This window comes from Musca vetustissima, unplaced genomic scaffold (assembly GCF_032173495.1).
Source record: "Musca vetustissima isolate MV318-11 ecotype Yass unplaced genomic scaffold, APGP_CSIRO_Mvet_v1 utg123092, whole genome shotgun sequence".
NCBI classification, from domain to species: Eukaryota; Metazoa; Arthropoda; class Insecta; order Diptera; family Muscidae; genus Musca; species Musca vetustissima.
In genome coordinates this window covers 44949-67521 of record NW_026881363.1, presented here as the reverse complement: position 1 = coordinate 67521, position 22573 = coordinate 44949, and the positions used below count along the sequence as shown (strand labels likewise).

General features: G+C 34.9%; 1 protein-coding gene across 1 annotated transcript in view; it reads left to right on the top strand.

Annotated features, from left to right (window-relative positions):
* The window catches only part of LOC133327330 (aminopeptidase N-like), a gene marked incomplete at its 3' end in the record, with an annotated part of 41607 nt that overhangs the window by 5386 nt on the left and 13648 nt on the right, over window positions 1–22573 (top strand). Inside the window, exons 2-4 of the mRNA XM_061535892.1 lie at window positions 952–2268; window positions 4002–4164; window positions 4300–5131. Of these exons, the coding sequence (XP_061391876.1) occupies window positions 952–2268; window positions 4002–4164; window positions 4300–5131 (2312 nt within the window). The remainder of the gene's footprint in view (window positions 1–951; window positions 2269–4001; window positions 4165–4299; window positions 5132–22573) is intronic.

The window sequence follows — 22573 nt, the reverse complement described above, 5'->3', positions numbered from 1 at the left end:
CTTGACGTCCGTGCTATGTTTTGGACAAAGAATAGAGCTTAATGTTCATTCAAGTTAAAAGGGGGTTAGCGATGGAGCTTCACCAAAAAGGGGATCAATATAGGTCATTTTGGTTAGCGAAATCATTTTTAGTACAGATATGTAAGGATACCGTTACATGGGGGTTACATTCAAACTTCAATATTTAGTATAAGGATGTGCTATACAATAAAAACCCAAATACAAAATTACAACCAATTTGATTGAAAAACGTGCCCAAAATACCGAATATGAATGGTGCCATTAACTGAAACTTGAGTCAATATATATATATATATATATAGGGTGTCCCCATTTACATTTTGTTGCCTGTTGGCAAGGTTTAAAAATGACAAGGATCGTAAAGTTTTTATATCCAAATATCATTGCAAATCTATTCAATTTTACAAGTTTTTCTATGAAGTCCTAATTATCTTCAAGGTTCAACATCGAAAAACCTACCAATATTCATTAATAGTTTGGTATATAAACCTATTTTCAGTTCTACTTTCTCACTATGCATGCTTCAATTTTTTTTTACAGTTGTAGTTTTCTATTGTGTATTAAGAATATATAATTAGTTGTCTAAAAATAAATTTCACTTTCATAATTATTTTTATTTTTGCCATTTCTGGATTTTTGTTTTACGAACTGGTAAACACGAATTTCTTATCACCTTTGTTTTGCCGGTGTATTGCGAACCGAATGAACTTTGGGTCAACATTTCTTTGATTAGGCAGCTTGAAGGAGAAATAGACTTTCAATGTTTTGCTAAATGAATTCATTGAAATAGTTTGTGATTTAAATGTTAGAAAGTAGTCGTGAGCAGATTTCGTATTTCATTGTTAAGTGAACAGAGAAAAAAATTGTTGACAAATGTAATGGAAATGAAATATTTGTTGTTAATTATTTTGGTTATTTTAATTCACGGAGGTTGGCATCGGGTAGCGGCATTTAACACTCGTTTACCCAGGGCCATAAAACCCGATTATTATGAACTGAAGATTATAACACATTTGGAGAATGCAGCAAATTTATCGTTTCATGGTGATGTCTCGATGCACTTCAAGGTATTGGTGGATACCCGAAATATTACATTGCATGTGAAAAATCTAGCAGTGAATAAGGCCAGTATACAGGTGACAAGTTTTGTTGACAATGAAGAGATTTCATTATTTGCCGAGCATGTGGAAATTATAGCTGAATTAGATCTGTACGTTATACACTTAGATGGAAGTTTAGTACGGGATCGAGAATATGAATTATTTGTGGAATTTGCGGGAAATCTTAACAAAGCCCAAAGGGGATATTTTTACAATGCATATAAGGATGCAAAGACGCGAAAGACCCGTTGGATATCTTTCACTGATTTTGAACCAGTACATGCTCGTTCGGCTTTTCCATGCCTGGATGAACCGGAATATAAAGCTAAATTCAAAATATGGCTGGGTCATCGCAAATCTTTGAAGGCTCTGAGTAACATGCCATTGGAAACACAAATACCATTGTATGGTGTGAATGGTTATGTGTGGAGTATATTTAAAGAGTCGCCGCCGATGTCTACCTACTTGGTTTCCTACAGCATTATTGATTTTGCTTACAAAGAATTAAAAGCTGATTCGTCGAATGTAATTTTCCGGACATGGGCTCGAGAAGAATACATTGAACAAAGTATCTATGCATTGGAAATTGCTCCCAAGATATTGGCATATTTTGAACGTTTGTTTGGTATACCATTCCCTCTTGAAAAAATCGATATGGTTGCTATACCCAAATACAGCAGCAGTGCTATGGAAAATTGGGGTCTTATAACATTCAAAGAATCAATTTTACTTTTGGAATCGGACAGCCTGTTTGAGTGGTCAAAACGTCTCCTGATCAATGTTATGGGTCATGAGTTGGCCCACCAGTGGTTTGGTAATTTGGTTACAATGAAATGGTGGAATGATGCCTGGCTTAAGGAAGGCTTTGCAACATATTTCCAGAGCTTAGCTATGGATTACATTATGCCTGGCCAAGGCCACCAGCTGGAAAGTTACATTCTTAATGCAAAAATTACATTTCAAAATGATGCAGAAGCGAATAGTCACTCCATATCGAATGAGGTTCACACTTCTGAGGAAATTGAAAAACATTTCGATAGCATTACTTATCAGAAATCTGCAGCTGTTGTCAGAATGTTACATTTGTTTATGGGATCGGATGCATTTCTGGAAGGTCTTCAAAGCTATTTAGCCAAGCATATGTATGGTAATACTCAAACAGATGATTTATGGGCGGCTTTAGCTTCAACGGCAAGAAAGTACAATCTATTTCAAACCGAAGAGGAACTTAAAATAAATATGGATTCATGGACCTTACAAGCGGGATATCCTTTGATAACTATTAAAAGAAATAATAATTTTTGTTATTTGAATTTTTGTGACCATTTGAAAAGTGATTTTAAGTGATTATTTATACTCTTTCGAGTCGAGCTTGATGATCTAAATTTTGCAATGAAAAGGAAAGCCAGGAGAAGAACCTACGTACCCACCATTATGCGACGCGTTTCGCCGTTGGTTAAGCGGCTCATCAGGCATATTGGGCTATGTGGCTTTACAAAGGTCGTACGTTGATAACTTGTATTTATTCCGCCCTGATGCGAAACTTGCATATGCGAATTAAATTCAAATTTGTCAAAGTTCGACATTTGTCTTCATTCTAGGAACAGTCCTTTTCAAAGCAGATTTTTGTTGTAGCGACGGATAATTAATCCACACACCTACAATTGCTTCCTGGTATACACATGTTTTTGCGCAACCGTTTTTGGAAGTGTTGATGGCTCAGAACGTTAAGCGGTCTTGGCAACATCTGTGTTGCTCTGAGGACCTAGGTTCGAGCCCTAGCCGTGCTCGGCTGAAATTAATTTTTGTTATTTGAATTTTTGTGACCATTTGAAAAGTGATTTTAAGTGATTATTTATACTCTTTCGAGTCGAGCTTGATGATCTAAATTTTGCAATGAAAAGGAAAGCCAGGAGAAGAACCTACGTACCCACCATTATGCGACGCGTTTCGCCGTTGGTTAAGCGGCTCATCAGGCATATTGGGCTATGTGGCTTTACAAAGGTCGTACGTTGATAACTTGTATTTATTCCGCCCTGATGCGAAACTTGCATATGCGAATTAAATTCAAATTCAAATTCAAAATTTGAATTTAATTCGCATATGCAAGTTTCGCATCAGGGCGGAATAAATACAAGTTATCAACGTACGACCTTTGTAAAGCCACATAGCCCAATATGCCTGATGAGCCGCTTAACCAACGGCGAAACGCGTCGCATAATGGTGGGTACGTAGGTTCTTCTCCTGGCTTTCCTTTTCATTGCAAAATTTAGATCATCAAGCTCGACTCGAAAGAGTATAAATAATCACTTAAAATCACTTTTCAAATGGTCACAAAAATTCAAATAACAAAAATTAATTTCAGCCGAGCACGGCTAGGGCTCGAACCTAGGTCCTCAGAGCAACACAGATGTTGCCAAGACCGCTTAACGTTCTGAGCCATCAACACTTCCAAAAACGGTTGCGCAAAAACATGTGTATACCAGGAAGCAATTGTAGGTGTGTGGATTAATTATCCGTCGCTACAACAAAAATCTGCTTTGAAAAGGACTGTTCCTAGAATGAAGACAAATGTCGAACTTTGACAAATTTGAATTTAATTCGCATATGCAAGTTTCGCATCAGGGCGGAATAAATACAAGTTATCAACGTACGACCTTTGTAAAGCCACATAGCCCAATATGCCTGATGAGCCGCTTAACCAACGGCGAAACGCGTCGCATAATGGTGGGTACGTAGGTTCTTCTCCTGGCTTTCCTTTTCATTGCAAAATTTAGATCATCAAGCTCGACTCGAAAGAGTATAAATAATCACTTAGAAATAATAATAATAGCGGGACTTTTGAAATTTCTCAACAACGATTTTTGAAAAATCCCACAGATCATTCAAATTCGGAAGCGGCACAATGTTGGTGGATTCCCCTGACATATACCACATCGGAGGAATTGAATTTCAATGATACCACACCCAAAGCATGGATGACATGTGATAATAGCAGCCACCCTATTCAAATGAATAATCTAACAGTCGCGCAAAATCAATGGTTTATTTTCAATATCCAAATAATGGGAATTTATAGAGTTAACTATGACATAGAGAATTGGCAAAATATTGCAAATTTTTTGAAAAATTACAATTTTGAAAAAATTCCACTAATTAATCGTATTCAACTTCTAAGTGATGTCATTTATTGTGCCCGTTTTGGTTACAATGGTTACTCATTGGCATTCGATGTAATGGAATATCTGCGCAGGGAACGTGAAATAATGCCATGGTTAATTGCATTAAATGCCATTGGTCCAGATCTCAGTCTACTCACTCAATTGCCGGAACACAGTGGTTCCATTATGGCCTACATGCGTTATTTGTTGCAACCGATTTATTCTTATGTCAGTGCAGTAAAAAATGACTCAATCACCTCCACAAAGGATTTACAACTTAACGATCTCAAAACTTTATTAATAGAATACGCCTGCCGAATGGGTTTGGAAGACTGTGTCCACACCAGCCTTGCATATTTTCAACAATGGAAGTCTCAACTAAATTCTCTCGTTGAAAATCTAATTCCCGATGATTGGAAAGGCACCACATATTGTACAGCTCTACGTTATGGCAATGAAAATGATTGGAATTGCCTATGGGAATATTTCAACAACACCCATCAACAGGATATATTCATTCTCAAATCTTTGGGCTGCACACAAAATCGAGAAATATTGTGGAATTTCTTAGAGATTATTTTTTATGACAATCTTCAAATGCCAACTGTATTTGCCCAGATTGCCTTCCAATCGGTTGCAAGTAATCCAGCCGGTACATCATTAGCTTTAAAATATTTAATTGAAAATTATTCAGAACTACAAAAGAATTTCAATGTGCCTCATTTGCTGTCACATGTAGCCAGTTTTGTGTTTGCCCCAGATGATCTCTCCAAACTATGTAATTTTATAAACACACATCCTAAGCTATTTGAAAATTTCGAAAAATATCTACAGCAAATAATCGATGAAGTTAGTCAAAAACGTCAATGGACACAGCGAAATCTTGACGAGATAACTACTTACATAAACAATCGATTATCGACTATATATAGTGATATATAAAAAATAATGTGTATCTTATAGTGATATGTAAATAGTAAATAACAAATAAAATTGTAATAGTGGATGTCGTTTGTTTTCTTTAATTTTTATAAATATTCCTAGCATATGCCCTCTACTTCGTTAGCTAACGTGAAAAGTATTTAAACATGTCTTAATATGTTATTTTGTTTTCACAGAGAACTGTGTAGTCAGAAGATTTTTTCTCTTATAGTAGGGGAGACTGGGGCACCTTCGGCATCGGGGCACATTCGGCGTTTGCGTTTTCGATATTTGATACATAGGTATCGAATATCAAAATAAATAACTGTCGCAAAGTTTGATATCTCTAGCTAATAATCTTATTTATAATACTTCCCTTCCACTTCGTAAGTATTTCGCGTATAAAGCATTTCAATTTTTAAGGCAGTATTATTAAAAAGTAGTTAATTACAATGTGCATTCTTATAAAAATAATTAAATATATAATATTTTCAGAAGATTGATAGAAATAAATGAAAACCAGTAAGGAAAGTAGTAAAGTCGGACGTGGCCGACTATATGATACCCTTCACCACTTTGGGTATATTTTGCATATGTATCCTAACAGACGACGCGTTTTCTTATAAATCTATATCTGAACTGATTCCAGGGAAACTTGCCATAGACTAATTTATATAACATCAGTACGTTGTGTCAATCGGCATAGCTATGGATCTTTTCACGAAGCTTAGCAACATCATTCTAGACTTAATTCTGAAAGATATATAGGGTCTTTGGTACACCATTTACCTTAAATCGGATGAAAATACATATGGGAGCAATATCTAAATCCGAACCGATTTTCACGAAACTTGACAGACATCATTCTCGATCTTATTCATAACTCTGTGCCAAATTTCGTGCACATCAAAAGATTTCCAGGGACTTTAGTGGACTATTTACCTAACATCGGGCTAAGCTATATATTGGAGCTATATCTAAATCTGAACCGATTTTTTCCCAATTTCAATAGGGTTCGTCCTTGGGCCAAACAAATGAGATGTACCAAATTTCATCCAATTCGGATCATAAATGCTTTCTGTACTTTGTTTACAATTTAACATGGAAAGACAGACGGACGGACATGCTTAAATCGACTCAGAAAGTGATTCTATGCATATTCTCAAAAGGAACCATGGGTCTATCTCGCTTATTTTTGCCTGTTACAAACATATGCACAAAGACATAATGCCCTGTACCACAATGTGGTGAAGGGTATTAAAAAACTATAAAAAGTACCTTCGGGGTAGATTCTGCATTTTGAAGTGGGGCCATATACCATATACAAATGGCGCAATATTATTTCCTTAAAATGTTTTTGAGTTTTTCGTTAAAAATAATCCTTTAATATGGTTTGAAATTACATATATAAGACCAAACTTGCTTGCTTTGACGTCAATACGATAGAAAAAAGCTATTTCTGATGGTGTGTGTGACCTTGACATGTCAACGCCCGCCGCAAGAAAATATAGCCTTAAAAGTCAAACTTTGAGTCGTAAATTAAAACTAAATGGAACATTTAGAGGATCTGAATTTCAACCACATTAATAGCGGTGGTAATTACCAGTCTATGACTATGTTGCCGAATGTGACCCATCAAATGCCGAAGATACCCCGGGTAGGGGCACATTCGGCGATTTTGATTTTTTTACAAAACTGTAAAAATGTTTAACTAATACTAATGTATTATATCTTTTTGGTACTTGTTTTTATAATTAAGTTTCAGAGGACAATAATCAGCCGTAAAGTTTTTATATATGTTGAATAAGTACTGAGATATAGAGCTCTAAACAAAAAGTGCCGAAGGTGCCCCAGTCTCCCCTACGTATTACCAAAACTACAGCAACAGCAATCTAGCTCTATAATAATTTTTATACCATTTATTACTTTTCGTACTCTTGAAGTACTTATTTCCAAAACTAATTCCAAATTTCATCATTGGAGCTCTATAGCAATTTAAAACACATTGGTATGCATTTTCAAAACTTCCTACATATCCCAATTCTACACCCCATCTATCGGTTCACCCAAAATTTTAAATGTACCAAATTTAGCAGCAATTCTCTTCTCCAATAGTGAACCCAACTTTAAATTACAAAATTATAGCTCTATCCTACACACCAGCAGTGATCCTAACTCCAAATTTCAGGATTCTAGCTACATCGGTTCACCCAAAATTTAAATTGTATCAAATTTAGTACACATTGTTATGAATTTCCAAAACTTCATACATAGCCCAATTCTACACCTCAACAGTGATCCTAACTCTAAATTTCAAGATTCCAGCTCTATGGGTTCACTCAAAATTTAAATGGTACCAAATTTAGTACCCATAAGTATGAATTTCCAAAACTACATACATGCCCCAATCCTACACTCCTACAGTTACCCCATTTCCGAAATTCAGGGTTCCAGCTCTATCGGTTCACCCAAATCCAAATTTGGTACACAATAGTACGAATTTCCAAAACTTGCTACAAAAACCCCAAATCCTAACCTGGAAATGATCCTAGCTCCAAATTTCAGGATCTCACTTCTATCGGTCCACCAAAAATGGAAATTGTACCCAATTTAGTACCCATAAGTATGAATTTATAAAACTACATCTATACCCGAATCCTACAATCCAAAAGTAACAATATTTCCAAATTTCAGTGTTCCAGCTCTATCGTTTTACCCAAATCAAAATTGTACCAATTATTGTACGATTTAGTACTTTTTTATACATATTCTATTCCTACACTTCGACGTTATTATAAATTCAAATTTCCATCCGTTTCTCCAAATTCAAATTGTACTATATTTAGTACTTTTATAAATGAGTACACACTTCCAAAATCAACTCTTTATATCGACCTCACTTCTCAACCTTGATTCGCATTCCAAATTTTTAGCTCTATCCGTTCACATACTATGAAATTGTTCCCAATTTAATACATTTTATTACTTTTCGTATACTTATAGTTCGAATTTCCAAGAACCCTTTGGTACATCTACCCTACACTTTATCAATGACCTACTAAGTTGGACCTATGGCGAATTTTTCCTTTTTGAATATATATTCTCACCAAGAACTTTCAATCCCAATAGGAATTTTCAATAACATCTCTCCTATTCCGGAAAATTTCGCTGCCTAAGACCAACTAGGAGATTTGTAGGCTCTCCAAAATTAGATTTACAAAACCTCCAAAATACTGAAAATGTGAAAATATCGTCATATGGCACTGCCCTGATTGATATATCCCATATATCAGTGCTGTCGACAGATATATATCCTCAAATTGGATAGTCCGTTCGCATGAAACTATAAAATTAATTTTTTGCACAATTATGACCATTTTGTGGGAGAGGTACCAGAAAGAGTGGACCGATATTTGCCATTTTCGAACTTGAACTAAGTTTGGAAGAAATATTACCATGTCCAAAGTTTGGTTTAAATCGGTTACTTCCTTCGAGAGTTATCGTGCGCACCAGACTGACGGACGAACATTTGTAAATTGAGTCCAAATTGTCAGAAACCGATTTGGTCCAAAGAAACATGTGTTTAAAATCAATATTTCGATGAGGCAAATCTTTGCCGCATCAGAGGGTATATACCCTCATTAGCTATAAGGCCCTGAAAAGCGGTAAATTTGTACTCGGCCAGTGAAGAGAAATATTTGGACTCAACCAAAATATATTATGATGCCCACTCAATCTACCTGTAAAAATATATGCATTTTTTCACAAATGCGAAATTAAATGCAAAGTTTCCTGACGATTGGCCCCTAACTGCGCGATGTTCTACATATATCTAAAATTGACCACTCCACCTGTTTCTGGAGGATATGTTTATACAATATTACAACGTATGCGGAGCAAGCCCGTCAATACTAATATCGATGATCCAATATATAAACTTAAAAACGTTGGCGATTGTCCACTTAATAAATAACTGTGGTTTTGATATACAAAACTTATTGGCAAAAGTAAATGTGCAACCTTTACTATATATTTTTGGTGGACTATAACGTTTTGTCACTTAGCGTATTTTCCGTTCTTCTTCTTTTTGCTCCTTTCTTCATTTCCCATTTGTTGTCTATAAAAGGAATAAAAATCGATGACATTACCTTTCGAAATGACAGTTTTCCGCTTCGAAAAGTACAGCTATAATGTTACTCTTTTCATTTCGCATGTCGTCGCACATTTCCGCTGTTAAGACAACCCGAATGAATTTCAACCGAAACAACCGGAATACGATGAAGAAGCTATTGTATTGCAGTTACCAGCGAACGGCAAAATTATAACAGCTTGTGGCAAAGTTCAAAGTTAATAGCATAAATTCGAAATTAATAGCAATCGTAACAGAAACAACAACAACAAACACATTTAAAGCAACATCAGAAAAAGTGGAGAAGAAAAAAAAAAAAAAAAAAATTGAAAGCTAAATCGTAAAGGTACGTAGAATGGCAACAACAAACAAAATGAACATTATATGCGAACGAGTGACATTATACCCCCAAAAAATACGATAACGATAGAACGCAATACGCTGAGTATGACCAAAAAAAAGCAACCGGAATTTTAATGTAAAACAGTTAAAATTGTTTTGGTCGCTTTAATGGCTATCAATAAATAAAGGATTAACTTTTAGGTGAAACAGGTCGTTTAAATTAATGACATCTATGGACATCAGTTTATAGTGGGTTTAAGTCGTCGTTGATGGGCTCTACACAGAATTGAAGCAAATATATTTGAGAAAATAAAATTGTATAAAAACTGGTATGAAATACAATTGCTATACCCTTCACTAACTAACTGTGGTATAGGTAACTATGTCTAGGTGCATATGTATGTAACATATCAGCGGAAGCGAGATAGACTCATAGGAATTTTTGAGAATATGCTTAGAATGAATTTGTGAGTCGATTTATGCATGTCCGTCTTTAATTACAGGTCTCATTTATGATCCGAATGAGATGAAATTTAGTACAGCCCACTTATCTGACCCAACATGTATTGTTTGGGGTACAGAGTGGTATTTCTGTTCAACTTTGCATCTCGTATGACATTTCCCAGCAGTATGTTAGAAAGGTCACACGACAAACTGTCGCCTTGTTTGAATTATCGTTCGGTATTGAAGGGCTCCTGACTTTGTACCAGTTAATGTTAGCCGCATTAATTTCACAGGAATGCCGAATGTAGACCTGGCTTTCAACGCCTCCGAGCGTATTGGGCTGTCGAATGCAGCTTTATAGTAGACGAATAGGTGGAATGTGTCGATATTGGATGTGGTCTTTTCCAGGATTGGCGCAGTGATAAAATCAGTCCTATTGTGGAATTGTAAGGTCTAAAGCCGCATTGGCATGGTTCAATAATATCATTTACCATTGACGTCTATATCGCCTTGTTTCCTTTTTTTTTGTACGGGACACAGGATTCTGAGGTTCCAATCATTGTCCCTGCATTCTTCTAGCCAAATTGTACTAATATGGTGTAGTATACTTCAGCTAGTAACCCATCGGTTACTAGCTGATGTATGTACCCTCCTGAAGGAGGGTACATCCTCCTGAAGAATAAAACCTGGTAGGAGATACGGACAGCGTGTTCAGGATCTGGAAGGAGCATTTTGAAAAGCTTCTGGTATCAAATAATAGTGGCGAAGAAGATACTACAGAACCTATAACAGATGACGGTATACGTTGCATAAAACCTAGCCAAGATGAGGTTAGAATATCAATTAACCGGCCGAAGAACAATAAAGCAACAGTTGCCGATGTACCCGCACTAAAGCCGTCGTTTTGGTTGGTAAAATTTTTGGACTTCATTCTGACCCCTGTACATCTCGATTTGTTCACGCTCGCGTTTTTCGTGTTCTTCCTTCTTTTTTCTAAAAATACGTTTCTCCTCTCTCCTTTTCTCCCAATAATTCTCCATCGCACTACGTGTTGGTACTGTCTGTAACAGTACCATTCCGTTTGTATAATAATCGGGACAAGGAGTGCTTTTGTATAGCTGAGCGGATTCTAACTGCTATTTTTGCAGTTTTCCGAAGTCAAGTTTCCTGTTGTTTCAGATCACACCTTTGCTGCAATATTAAGATGAGTGCGAACCTTGATTGCTACAAGGTAATGGTCGAATTGATATTCGCTCCCTGGATCGACCGAACGTCTAAAACACTTGATGAGTACCTTCCGTCTATTACAACATGATCAATTTTTTTTTTCGAAAAAGTCGAGATTCTTCAATCAAGTGTTTCTAACTACCAGGTTTTTTGCTGCCGCTAAGTCAATCAACCTCATGCCGTTGCTGGCGTAATTTTCCAACGTTGAGGCCAAAAAATCCCTTCCGACTGAATTGAATTTTAAATGTAATGGCCAGGGCAGCGATCTTATGCTGTTTCTAGACGCTCGTAACTATGTCTTTGGTCTGCTCATCTTTGTCGTCCGTTGAAAAATAGGCCCAAATAAGACTAATTCGCTTTTATATGGATTATAGCAATTCTACTGGAGTGAATCTGAAAACGAGGTATTTTTATTCTCCTGTTAACCATAAATCCGCATCCGAATTCATGTCTGTATCATGGCAGCTATGCGAAATTACTTGCTTTCCCATCGAAATGGCTGTAATTTTGTTTTTCTCTCAGTATGGAAACATCATTGCAGAAAGTAATCTATATGGGCAATATTGCCAATTTTTTAATATTCCATTTTCAAAAAATCAGTTTTTTTGTTTTTGTGGCACATCAATGATTTTTGGTACACATATAGAGAAAAATGTTCTGACTCCGAAACCGTTCGCGATCAAATTTTTGGTTGATGCGCGCAAAAGTTATCGAGGTTGTAATTTTGGGCATAAGAAAAAAATCTTAAAATTAAGCCGTTTATTATATTGACCAAAAACTTTGATATATATCTTCCTTCGTAAAATAAGAATATGAATATATTATAATAATCACGATAAAGTTGAAAACTCCATATGCCATTAACGCGCATCCGATTTCGGTGTGTACCCTAAAAAAATACATCGATCTATACCATTTCAATGTGGTCCATTAAGAACCATGGATGTGCCAGCACAATCTATTTTTGAGATAATTTGCGTACATCTCCCTTTCGGCTGAAGTTTTTAAAGTTCTCTTTTCGAAAAAGATCAAAATCCGTATGAGGTCATTTATTGAAACGGAAATGATACACAGAAACGCAAGTAAATCAGCGATATTTTCAAAAAAAAATTTTTGCCAAATTTCGTGTTTTTGGAAGGCCAGTTTCCGCCGTTCTAGTAGATGGATTTTCACGAAGAAGATTTTATATCATCCGAAACGTAAAAAACCTAATTGATCGTGGGTACCCATATCATTCAGTTGACAGATCTAAAAATTTGACCCGAAAAATAGGTTTTTTAGAAATTTGATCGCACAAAATTCACACCTTCGGATGAGTATTACTCTGAAGCTGTGCATACTACATACACAAAATACATATCAAATTACGCAGATTCGCGACTACAATAATCTTATAATCGATTTTTATAAATTCCTGTTTGCGTATTAAAGCTAGAAGTAAAATTAAAAAAACACTCAAAATCGAGCTTCAAAATGTCAGCATCATTTAAAGGTAGATGCAGTTAAAATGTTAAAAAATGATACATAAGGGGCGTAGTCCCCATTTTGTTGGCTTCTAGTTTTAGTCACAAATCGATAGAGAACATAAAAAACTGGTTCGCCTCAACCTGTTTTTACACATTTTTTTACATTAAAGCAGACACAGCTTCCACCAAAATAAAGTTTGGAGGTCGATATCATGTGCAGTGTGCAACGACAGATCGATTAACCCAAAACTATTTACTTTTTTTCATATACTTAAGTAGTTCCCGAGTTTTAAAGGGGTGAACCTCCGCTTCACCTATGTTAAAAAATTGGCAATATTGCCCATATAGGACCCGCCCCATTTTTTGTATTTGGAAGATTTTAGTCCTGAAGTAGATATTACTTGGCATTAATAAACTTTGATATTAATAAACTTTGATTATTTGATGTTAATAAACTTTGATATTAATATCAATAACAACAATTCTGCTCTCCATACCATGTCTTAAAATTAAAATTTGGTATTTTTTATACAATTATTCGATGACCAGTTCCACTTCTCCGAAATCTCATCCAAACATTTTTTTGCAACATTTTTATTTTGAATGGTTCAATGATAATATTGCAGGCGAGGGTATTGGTTTGCTTAAAAGATCTACAAAATATTATCTCTAACTATTTAAATGATAAATCATTGACAGTTACATTAAAAAGAATATTCCATCTATATTCCCTTCTGATACAGATCAAATGATTTATGTCCCAAAAATTAGGTCACTCTCAATTTATCTTCGGATATTTCAACACTAAAACTTTCACTTCATAAACATCCCAGTTGGTTTGTAGGGTACAAAACGACATTTTCTGAAATACCTGCTGTGGCATTTTTAAACGAAATGCTAAATCCTTTTTACGTACGCATTTCAACCCTTTCACTTAGCAGAAGCAGCAGCTATACGCATAAGGCCGGCCATTAGCCCAGCCACAAACAAAAGCTGCTCGTAGTAAAAGCACGTAAAATCAGCTGACTTGGCTAGCTGTCAGTTCTTTGTGGCCATTGTCGTTTGTTGTCTTTTCTATCTTAACGAAACGGAAATGCTGAGTCCAGTAAAGCAACCAAAAAAGTTCCAAAGCCATTTATCATGATTCATATGAATTATTGTGCAACACAGCAGGCTTCAGCATGTAGTGATGATATGGATACATTTGGTAGCAACTCTTTTTCGCCCACACCATATTCAATACCCATCCATGGCTGCTGGACCTTACAACTGGCACAAAACCCACAGCTAAATTCATGACCTAAAAGATATTGATAGTGGTAGTAGTAGCCGTCAGGAAATGTTTGTGTGTGCAGTAGTACTTGTTTTTGTATTGCCCACGCTGGGTAGATTTTAATATACGGACAGCAGAAGACCTAAAATATGTGATCAAAACAGAACAAATGAAAAAAGAGTCAAGCGATTCTCTACTATAGAATATTTCTAATGTATAAAAAAAGAATTAAAATAATGGATTATTTGTCTGATAATTTATTAGCAGGTCAATATAAATAAATGTGCATATGTGTGTATATTTGTATTTGTATACAATCAATTTGTAGCAATTGAAATAAATAATTATAATACAAAAATGTGTGTACTGGAGGTTCAATATACATAAATCTGAAATTTTCATTAGAAAATTTGTATTTACATTTGCTTTAACGTACTCCGTGGGGTTTGACGTACGACAATGTGTTGTGTGTATCCCGTACAATTTGACAATCATTCAAACAACGGTTCTTGCTGATTTTTACAAAGTAATTAAATAAAAATCAGTAAGGATAGTAGTAAAGTCGGACTGGGCCGATTATTTGATACTCTTTACCACTTTGGGTATATTGTACATATGAATCCTAACAATTTCATGTCAATATTCCCTCTAATGAACATACACATGCCTTTAGCAGCATATGCTACATTTAATTTCATTCGGGCAGTTTTAAAGTCGTTTGCGTACATGTATAGAAATTCATTTATACTAAAAAAGTTTAATCTTAAGCAGACACCCCTTCGAAATATATATGGAAGCTACGTCTGCTACTGCATCAATTTCAATAAAACGCAATAATGTCATTTTAGTCTCTATTTGATACGTTTTCGAGTCAATCGGACAAAAATTAGGAGTTTGGTGCACCAGTTACCTAAAATAAGACGAAAATATATATGCACACATAATTCTAGACTCAATTCAGTAGGCTTTGTCAAATTTCGCGCAAATCAGAGGATATATAAGGACGAAAATATATATTGGAGCTTTATCTACATCTGAATTGGCTTTCTTGAGACTTAACACACATCACTCTAGACTTAAATCAGTACGCCACGCCAAATTTCGTGCAAATCGAAAGTTATAATTTGGTACACCACTTACATTAAATCGGACGGAAATATATATGGGAGTTATATCTAAATCTGAACCGATTTTTTTTCATTTCAGTAGGGCCAAAAAAATGAGCTGTGTCAAATTTCATCCAATTCGGATCATAAATGTGACCTGTACGTTCTTGACAATTTAACATGGACGGATGGGCATAAATCAACTCAGGAAGTGCCCTATCTCTATCTCGTTTTCTTTTGCCTGTTACAAACATATGTACAAATACACAATCCCTGTACCACAGTGTGTTGAAGGGTATAAACACGATATAATAGACTTATACTAGAAATTGATGGAGAATACTTTTGTCTCTTATACCATCCTGCTAAAACGATTTCTAGTGCAGAAATTGGTACAAACTCGAAATAAGATCGATTTTAAGCCTAAAATGAGTTTTCAGATTTTTGAAGTTTAGGGTGATTTTCTATTTCTGCTCTATTCCAAGGTTTATAAGGTTAACAAGGAGGCGAATTCGAAGTCTTCATTGACTGTCAAATTTATTGTTTGAAGAATAAATAAACAAAAAATATTTTTATTCGAACCAAAATATACGTGCACATTACTATCATTAGGTTTTATTGAAATATATTTTGAGTTTTTATCCTGTTTTGGTTGGTATTTCGCGATTAAAAAGTTGACAGCAAGAGAAGAAAAAGGGGACCAAAACGACCCCTTCAGAAGGTCGATTGAAGGTTAATGTATTAAACACAATTACTCCTCACATTTAAATCGGTAATATTGCCAAGGTCACTGTAAAGGCGCCGAAATTGCGTTTCGAAAAAGGGAGAGAAATAAAATACGAACGTTTTCGTTTCTGACTTCAGAATTTATTCTGGCTCCAGATCCGGCTCGAAGGACCACAAAGTTTTAGCTCAGAGGGGCTCCGCCGATGGGAGTTGATACGCCGAATGCGTGGAGCAGTGGACCCTAGGGGAGAAAGTAAATAAAGAAAGAATAAAACTCATGAGCTTTCTAAGTAATATATTCAATATTTATTGATACTTTGGTTGTTGGTAACAATTTTACCTTTGGCAACGATATGTCTTTGCGCAAACGATATTGAGTGGTTGTTCGTCCGAATGACAGTTTGATACTCCTCGATGCTTAAAAGAGGCGGTAAAAAAGTGACAAATACGGGCATGTCACAGATTCCGATCGGAATGGTTTCAATTCCGTAATTGAATTTCGATCGTTTTTGTTTGAATTCCGAAAACTGAAACGAATCGCTTTGCTTAGTTGAAATATGGCAACATTGCTATAATCAAAACAAAACCATATGATTAAAAACAACGTAAAAGAGAATCGGGAAAAAATGTTGAATTTTAAAGTAATCTAATTTCTTTAAATCCCAGTGACCAAATAGTTAATTTACATTTCCAAATTATACATGGCAACTTTTGTTGTGTTTTTCTATATTCTACTTTTGCTTTAGTATATCATTTGTAGTGCCAGATTGTAAAATTCCTTCAAATTATTAAAGAAAAATGGTGATTGTTTTCAAGAAAAAACATGTGACAACACTTTGTTAAAAAGTGGTTTCATTTATTGATAAATAAATATATGATAAACAAAATTTTGAAATAAAAAGCCCAAAAATGTGAGTTTAATGTGAATTTATTATTAAAAACAATATTTTTATTAATTTAAAGTAATTTCAGAGTATTTAAAGTGACAAGTTCTCAAATAATGCAATTCCACTTTCAAAACCAAAGTGGTTTCATTCCGAAAAAAATTTCGTTTTTCGTTTTCTGAAGAAGCTAAATACGGAATTAATTCCACTTCAGAACGGAATTCTTTTCTGTGACATACCTGAATAAAACGTAATAGGATTTATTACCCAATAGAATTCAAAATACAAAATTACTGCGAATTTGAGTACCGTTATATAGGGGTTACCAAGGAAATTCCACCAATATTAGGTGTGTCTGGTTACTTTTCCAGTATCATTTACTCAGTAAGTTCTAGTTCAGAGAGTAAGCCGTTTTTACTCTCTTTTGTGATAATACTGCGAAAAGTAAACAGACAACATTTAGTAAGCAAAACAGCATATTCAAGAAAACATTTTATTTGCACCAAAATAAACAACAAACGAAGGACGAACACAATTATTTGCATTGCATTTAATATTAAAAATAAAATGAACAATAAAAGAAAAATTGATTTGGTATGTTCCCCGGGAACATTTATGCTTCCTGCATCAATACATTGGGCTCTTTATGGAACATGGCTAAAAATATAAAGAATTGGCTTCTAATTTAATGAAACTTTGCATTAATTATGAATTTTCTTCCATTTTCTGTATTTTTTATACAATTTAACTTCAAATTAAACTTTGGCAATTAAAAAATTGTTTTGAATAATTTTTGTGTTTGGTATTAAAACAGCTGACCCAAAAATGGCTGAGTCTGCAAAATCTTACTGCATAAAATTCTTCCAGTAAAATCAAGTAAGTTTGTTGTTGTTGACTGTCAAAATTGTTCTCTCACTTCACTCTCTTTTACTGTATTTTTCTGTAAACAGACAACATTTAGTAACATTTGGTAACAATTGTTACCAAATATCGATTAAACATCAGAGCTATTGATAATTGTTGGTAAGAAAATTTGGTACACAATTAGGGCCCATCATAAAAAATTACAGTCAATTCGAAAAGCCTTCAATTCCTCCTAACTAAAAAGTTATAGTCATAGTCGTCCCAATCAAACAAACTTAGGCTTTCTTCTCAAAATACTCATTAATTGGTATGATGATATAAAGAAGAAGTGTTAAGTTCCCTAATAACAAAAAGTGGGCATATACCGATAATTCTACAACTGATTTATGTAAACCATTATTTACACCAAATCAGAGATGGCCTGTCAGAAACAGTGACGTAAATGACATACATTTCCGATGTATAATACATACGTCAGAAACGTCGGAAACCTACCTAAATCCACTAGGTTTTTGACAAAATAGCTATTTCCATTAATTAATTTGGGAATTACGCATGCTTTACTCAAATCGATATAAAATTTCAAAATGTTCTTCTCAAAACAATTTAGAAATTTTTATCAGTTCTAGTAAGAAATAGTCAGATATATGTAAAAATAATATATATTCTTGAAAATAACTGTATATGCTGATAATATTGATATAAATGACGTTTACTACGTTTATTACATTTTATACAGGTATATGACGCTTTCGACGTTTACACCTTTTTGACAGTCGAAAACCTAAAAATTCGTCACACGGACCATCCCTGCACCAAATACAAACTTCAGCAATTTTTAATGGTTATTTCAGCAATTACAAAGTTATATGAGGCTATGCCTGAAGGGAGGCCAATATTATTTCCTTCAGCAGGTATATATATATATATATATATATATTGAGGAGATGCCTAAATGTCTGCCGATATATTTCATTATCGTCATGATTGAGTTTTCTTTTATCACAATATCTTTAGAAGGCGGAATGCTCAAGAACCTCAAAATATACTACCCGAAAAAATTGACCTATATTTATAATTTTTTATGGAGAGATTTTCTACCCAATAATAACTGAAATTCCTAGTTACAGCCAATTCGGTAAAAAAAAAATCCGGTCAAAACCTCCCAAAAACTGAAATTGGGAGATGGGCGCTGCCAGAAAAAGTGGACCTATATTTATAATTTTTAGTGGGGAAATTTGGTACCCAATAAGAACCCAATGTACCAAATTTCAGCGAATGCAGTTGAAAACCGCGCTCAAGAACCCAAAAATACCGAAACTTGGGGGGTACCCTTATATGGGGGCTACCAGAAAAAATGGACCTATATTTATAATTTTTAGTGGAGAGATTTGCTACCCAATAAGAACTCAATATACCAAATTTAAGCGAATTCAGTTGAGAAACGCGCTCAAGAACCTCAAAATACGGAAAATTGGGGGGTACCCTTATATGGGAGCTATGCCTAAATTTGGACCGATTCGTGCCCAGTTCCATGTAAATTGGATGCATACAATGTCTTGAACATACAATAAAATTGAAATATCCGTGGAAAATCCTTTCCATTATTGAATTTAGGGCCTTCTATAGTTTTGTTGTTTTCACCCCGTTTGAATCTTCTGTTTGACTTCGTACGCAACGTCAAACAACCGGTCAGTATTTAGTCGAGACGAACAATTTCCATGCCAAGCTATTTTTTAATTACTCTTTGTTCTGACTGTACCCAATTGTCGTTATGATTTTCATAACAATGTATCCTATCTATACATCAATTGTCGACGACATTGATTGAAACAAATTTCACAAATTGTTCATTTTCAAATTAAACAATTTCATTGGGCAAAAATGTGCACGCTGTGTCAGTTGTATGACCGCAAAACCACTGATTACATTTGTCATTTATTACAACAAAAGAAGGAAAAAAAACAGCGCGCACACACGCTCACACAAACATTCCAAATAAATTAATTTATTCATTTTCTACCACAAACAATTTGTGTCCACAATTGCCGCACTGGTCGTGGTGTATGGTCAAAACAAAATCCATTCTAAACAATTGACATAAAATTAATTCATTCAATTTTAGATTTTTTCCTTGTCAATTTGCCTAGAAAATGTAACAGAAAGAAAACAAAATCACGCACCGAGAATTCATGGAAATTCCCGACCATGGACTCGTTAACACATAAACCGCACCGCAAAAAAAAACAACCATCCATACGCAATAAAAAATGAACATTATAAAAATTAATTTAAATGCAAATGAATTTCGTTAACTTACAACTGCACAGCCCACTGGGTAGGCCTTTATATTCTCCACTGGCTCGTTTTTATTTTTTGGTTCAGTTTTGTTTTTTTTTTCTGTTAGGAAAGGGAGACATGGATGATGGTGTTATTGTGTAGCTATATTGGACTTCAACACCCTCACTATCAACCCACAACTGTGTACGACTGCATGAATCAGACCATAACTACCGACATGTCTATGAACAGAATCAACTATCGTCCGTGTGTGTGCTATTTGTCAAAGGACACACATTCATTTGTAGTCAAAGGGTTTTTTGTCACACTTTTCATATAAATATTAAAGCCGATTCGATTAAACTTCATATGGTGTTGATGTGTTGGTCGCTCTATATCTATGTATGTGTGAAAACCTTATTGTATTTTTTTTACTTTTTTGTCCAAAAACCTTGTCTGAAAAATAATCTTTTAAGGCACATTGTGTTTGCTCCTTCCTCTGAATCATATGAAAAAGACAGGAAAGAACAGAGAACAAATCGTGGAGGACGGTAGGTGTGCGATGAATTTAGGAATTTTAAAATAACTTTAATGTAAATTAAATAAAACCAAACATTATGTGAAAACCCCATGTACATAAAAAAATAAAAATACATTTTGAGAGCTCAGATGAACGCGTTCCTATAACGTGAATGATGTAATCGACTTATTCTGAAAGGTTTACCTTGTTCCAGGAGTTTCGAACCGGCCAGATATAAGGATCTGAAACCATTTAAATCAATTGAGCCAAGTCATTCTATAATCTTCTTGGTAGCCTCTGTAAATTTCAATATTGATTGGATAAACAAGGCGTGCATGATAGACAGCGGAGCTGTATGTAACAAGTAAAGAGGCCGTTATGTTCGGCCGGGCCGAATATTTCGTACCCTTCACCACGGGATGTGCATTCAAAATTCCTTATGGGGGCTACCTTAAAAGCAGGGTAAATATTGATAAATATTGATAATACCGAATATTAGGGGGTACCGTTATATGGGGGATACCCCGAATCATGGGCCAATATTGATAATTTCGTATGCAGATCTGATATACGAAGATAATCCAAAATACCAATTTACAGCTGATTCTGTTGAAAATGTGAATACCGACAAATTGGGGGTACCGTTATATGGGGTTACTCTAAAAACTGGACCAATCTTGATAATTTTTAGCAGGAAGATTTGATATCCAGTGAGAACCAAACGTTGAAAAGCATGTCAAAAATCTCCATAATACCGAATATTTGGGGGTGCCGTTATATGTGGCTATACCAACCGTCTATTTGTTATTTCATATTTTGCTTCGCCCGAAATAGAAGTCCAGGTTATGGCTTAGCTCCCATATAACCGTACCACCCTAGTATCGGTATTCTAAAACTTTTAGCCACATTCTCCTTTTAAATTGGCTGTAATTTGGCACCCCGGATTTTTGTAGGATAAATCATTTTTAAAATGTCTACATAGGTCTCCTTTTCAACATAGCGCCCATATAAAGGAACGCCCAATTTGCGTACTTTTAAGATTTTCAAAGCATTTTCCAGTGAAGTGGCAGAAATTTGTAAAGTATGTTTGATGCATATCCACTTTTTGACATAAACTCCATATAAGGAGGAACGTGGCACATTTGCGTTACTTTAAAGTATCTGTAATTTTCCATTTTATGGATTTGTGGGGAATAAAACCGGAAGTTTTCAATAAAGTTTTATGATTTTTACATCAAACCTATGCAATGGACATACTTTTAAGGGAACCCCCCCCCCCATTCCCGATTTTGTATTTTTAAGATTTTAAATGGAAATTTGGAAAATCGCCGATTTTTTACCAAAAACCATGTTAAAAAATAAAGAAGGTCTTCACCGATTGGCTTTATCCTAGTTCATACGAGAGCTATACACTCTCAGAGAAACGCTGCAAAATTTGGAACCGATTGGATTATTGGTTTTTGAGTTATCGTGCCCGCCATTCACAAAAAAATGTTTAGAGTAAAACGCGTTTAAAGTTTGAGAAGCCCTTTAGCCGTCACTTAATGTTGATACAATAAATCGGATATATCTTCAAGACTTCTTGAGATTTTCACTTGAAATTTTGTAGAGACATTCCTTAATCATTGTAGATTCGAATTATATCAACAAAAATTTTGACACCGAGAATGGGGGGGGTCCCCTTAAGTACACTTATGTTTCTAGCCCTGTTTTCTAACGTGATTGTCTGTAATTTGGATTTCTATTTTCGCACAAAAAAATCCTCAGTTATCAAAATTTTTTGATAAAAAAGTCTTCAGCAACCTAGGCCCAATTTATTTATAAAAACATATGTCATCGAGGTCCATTTTTTGCATAAAAACAAATCCGCAGTCACAAAGGTACAATTATTCATACGTGTGATTATTTCTGTGGAAACCAAAATCTTAAAAAATATGTGTGTGACTTTTTGAAATTAACGTATAAGCGTTGAACGGAACTGCGGACATTTTCTCCTAAAGTAAGCAGATGCTTTTTATTAATCAGTGAATTAAGATTTGTTTCATACGGCTCTCAGCAACTGAGGATCTTCTGTAGAACAAAATGTGTTCTCAGTACCTAAAGAGTTAT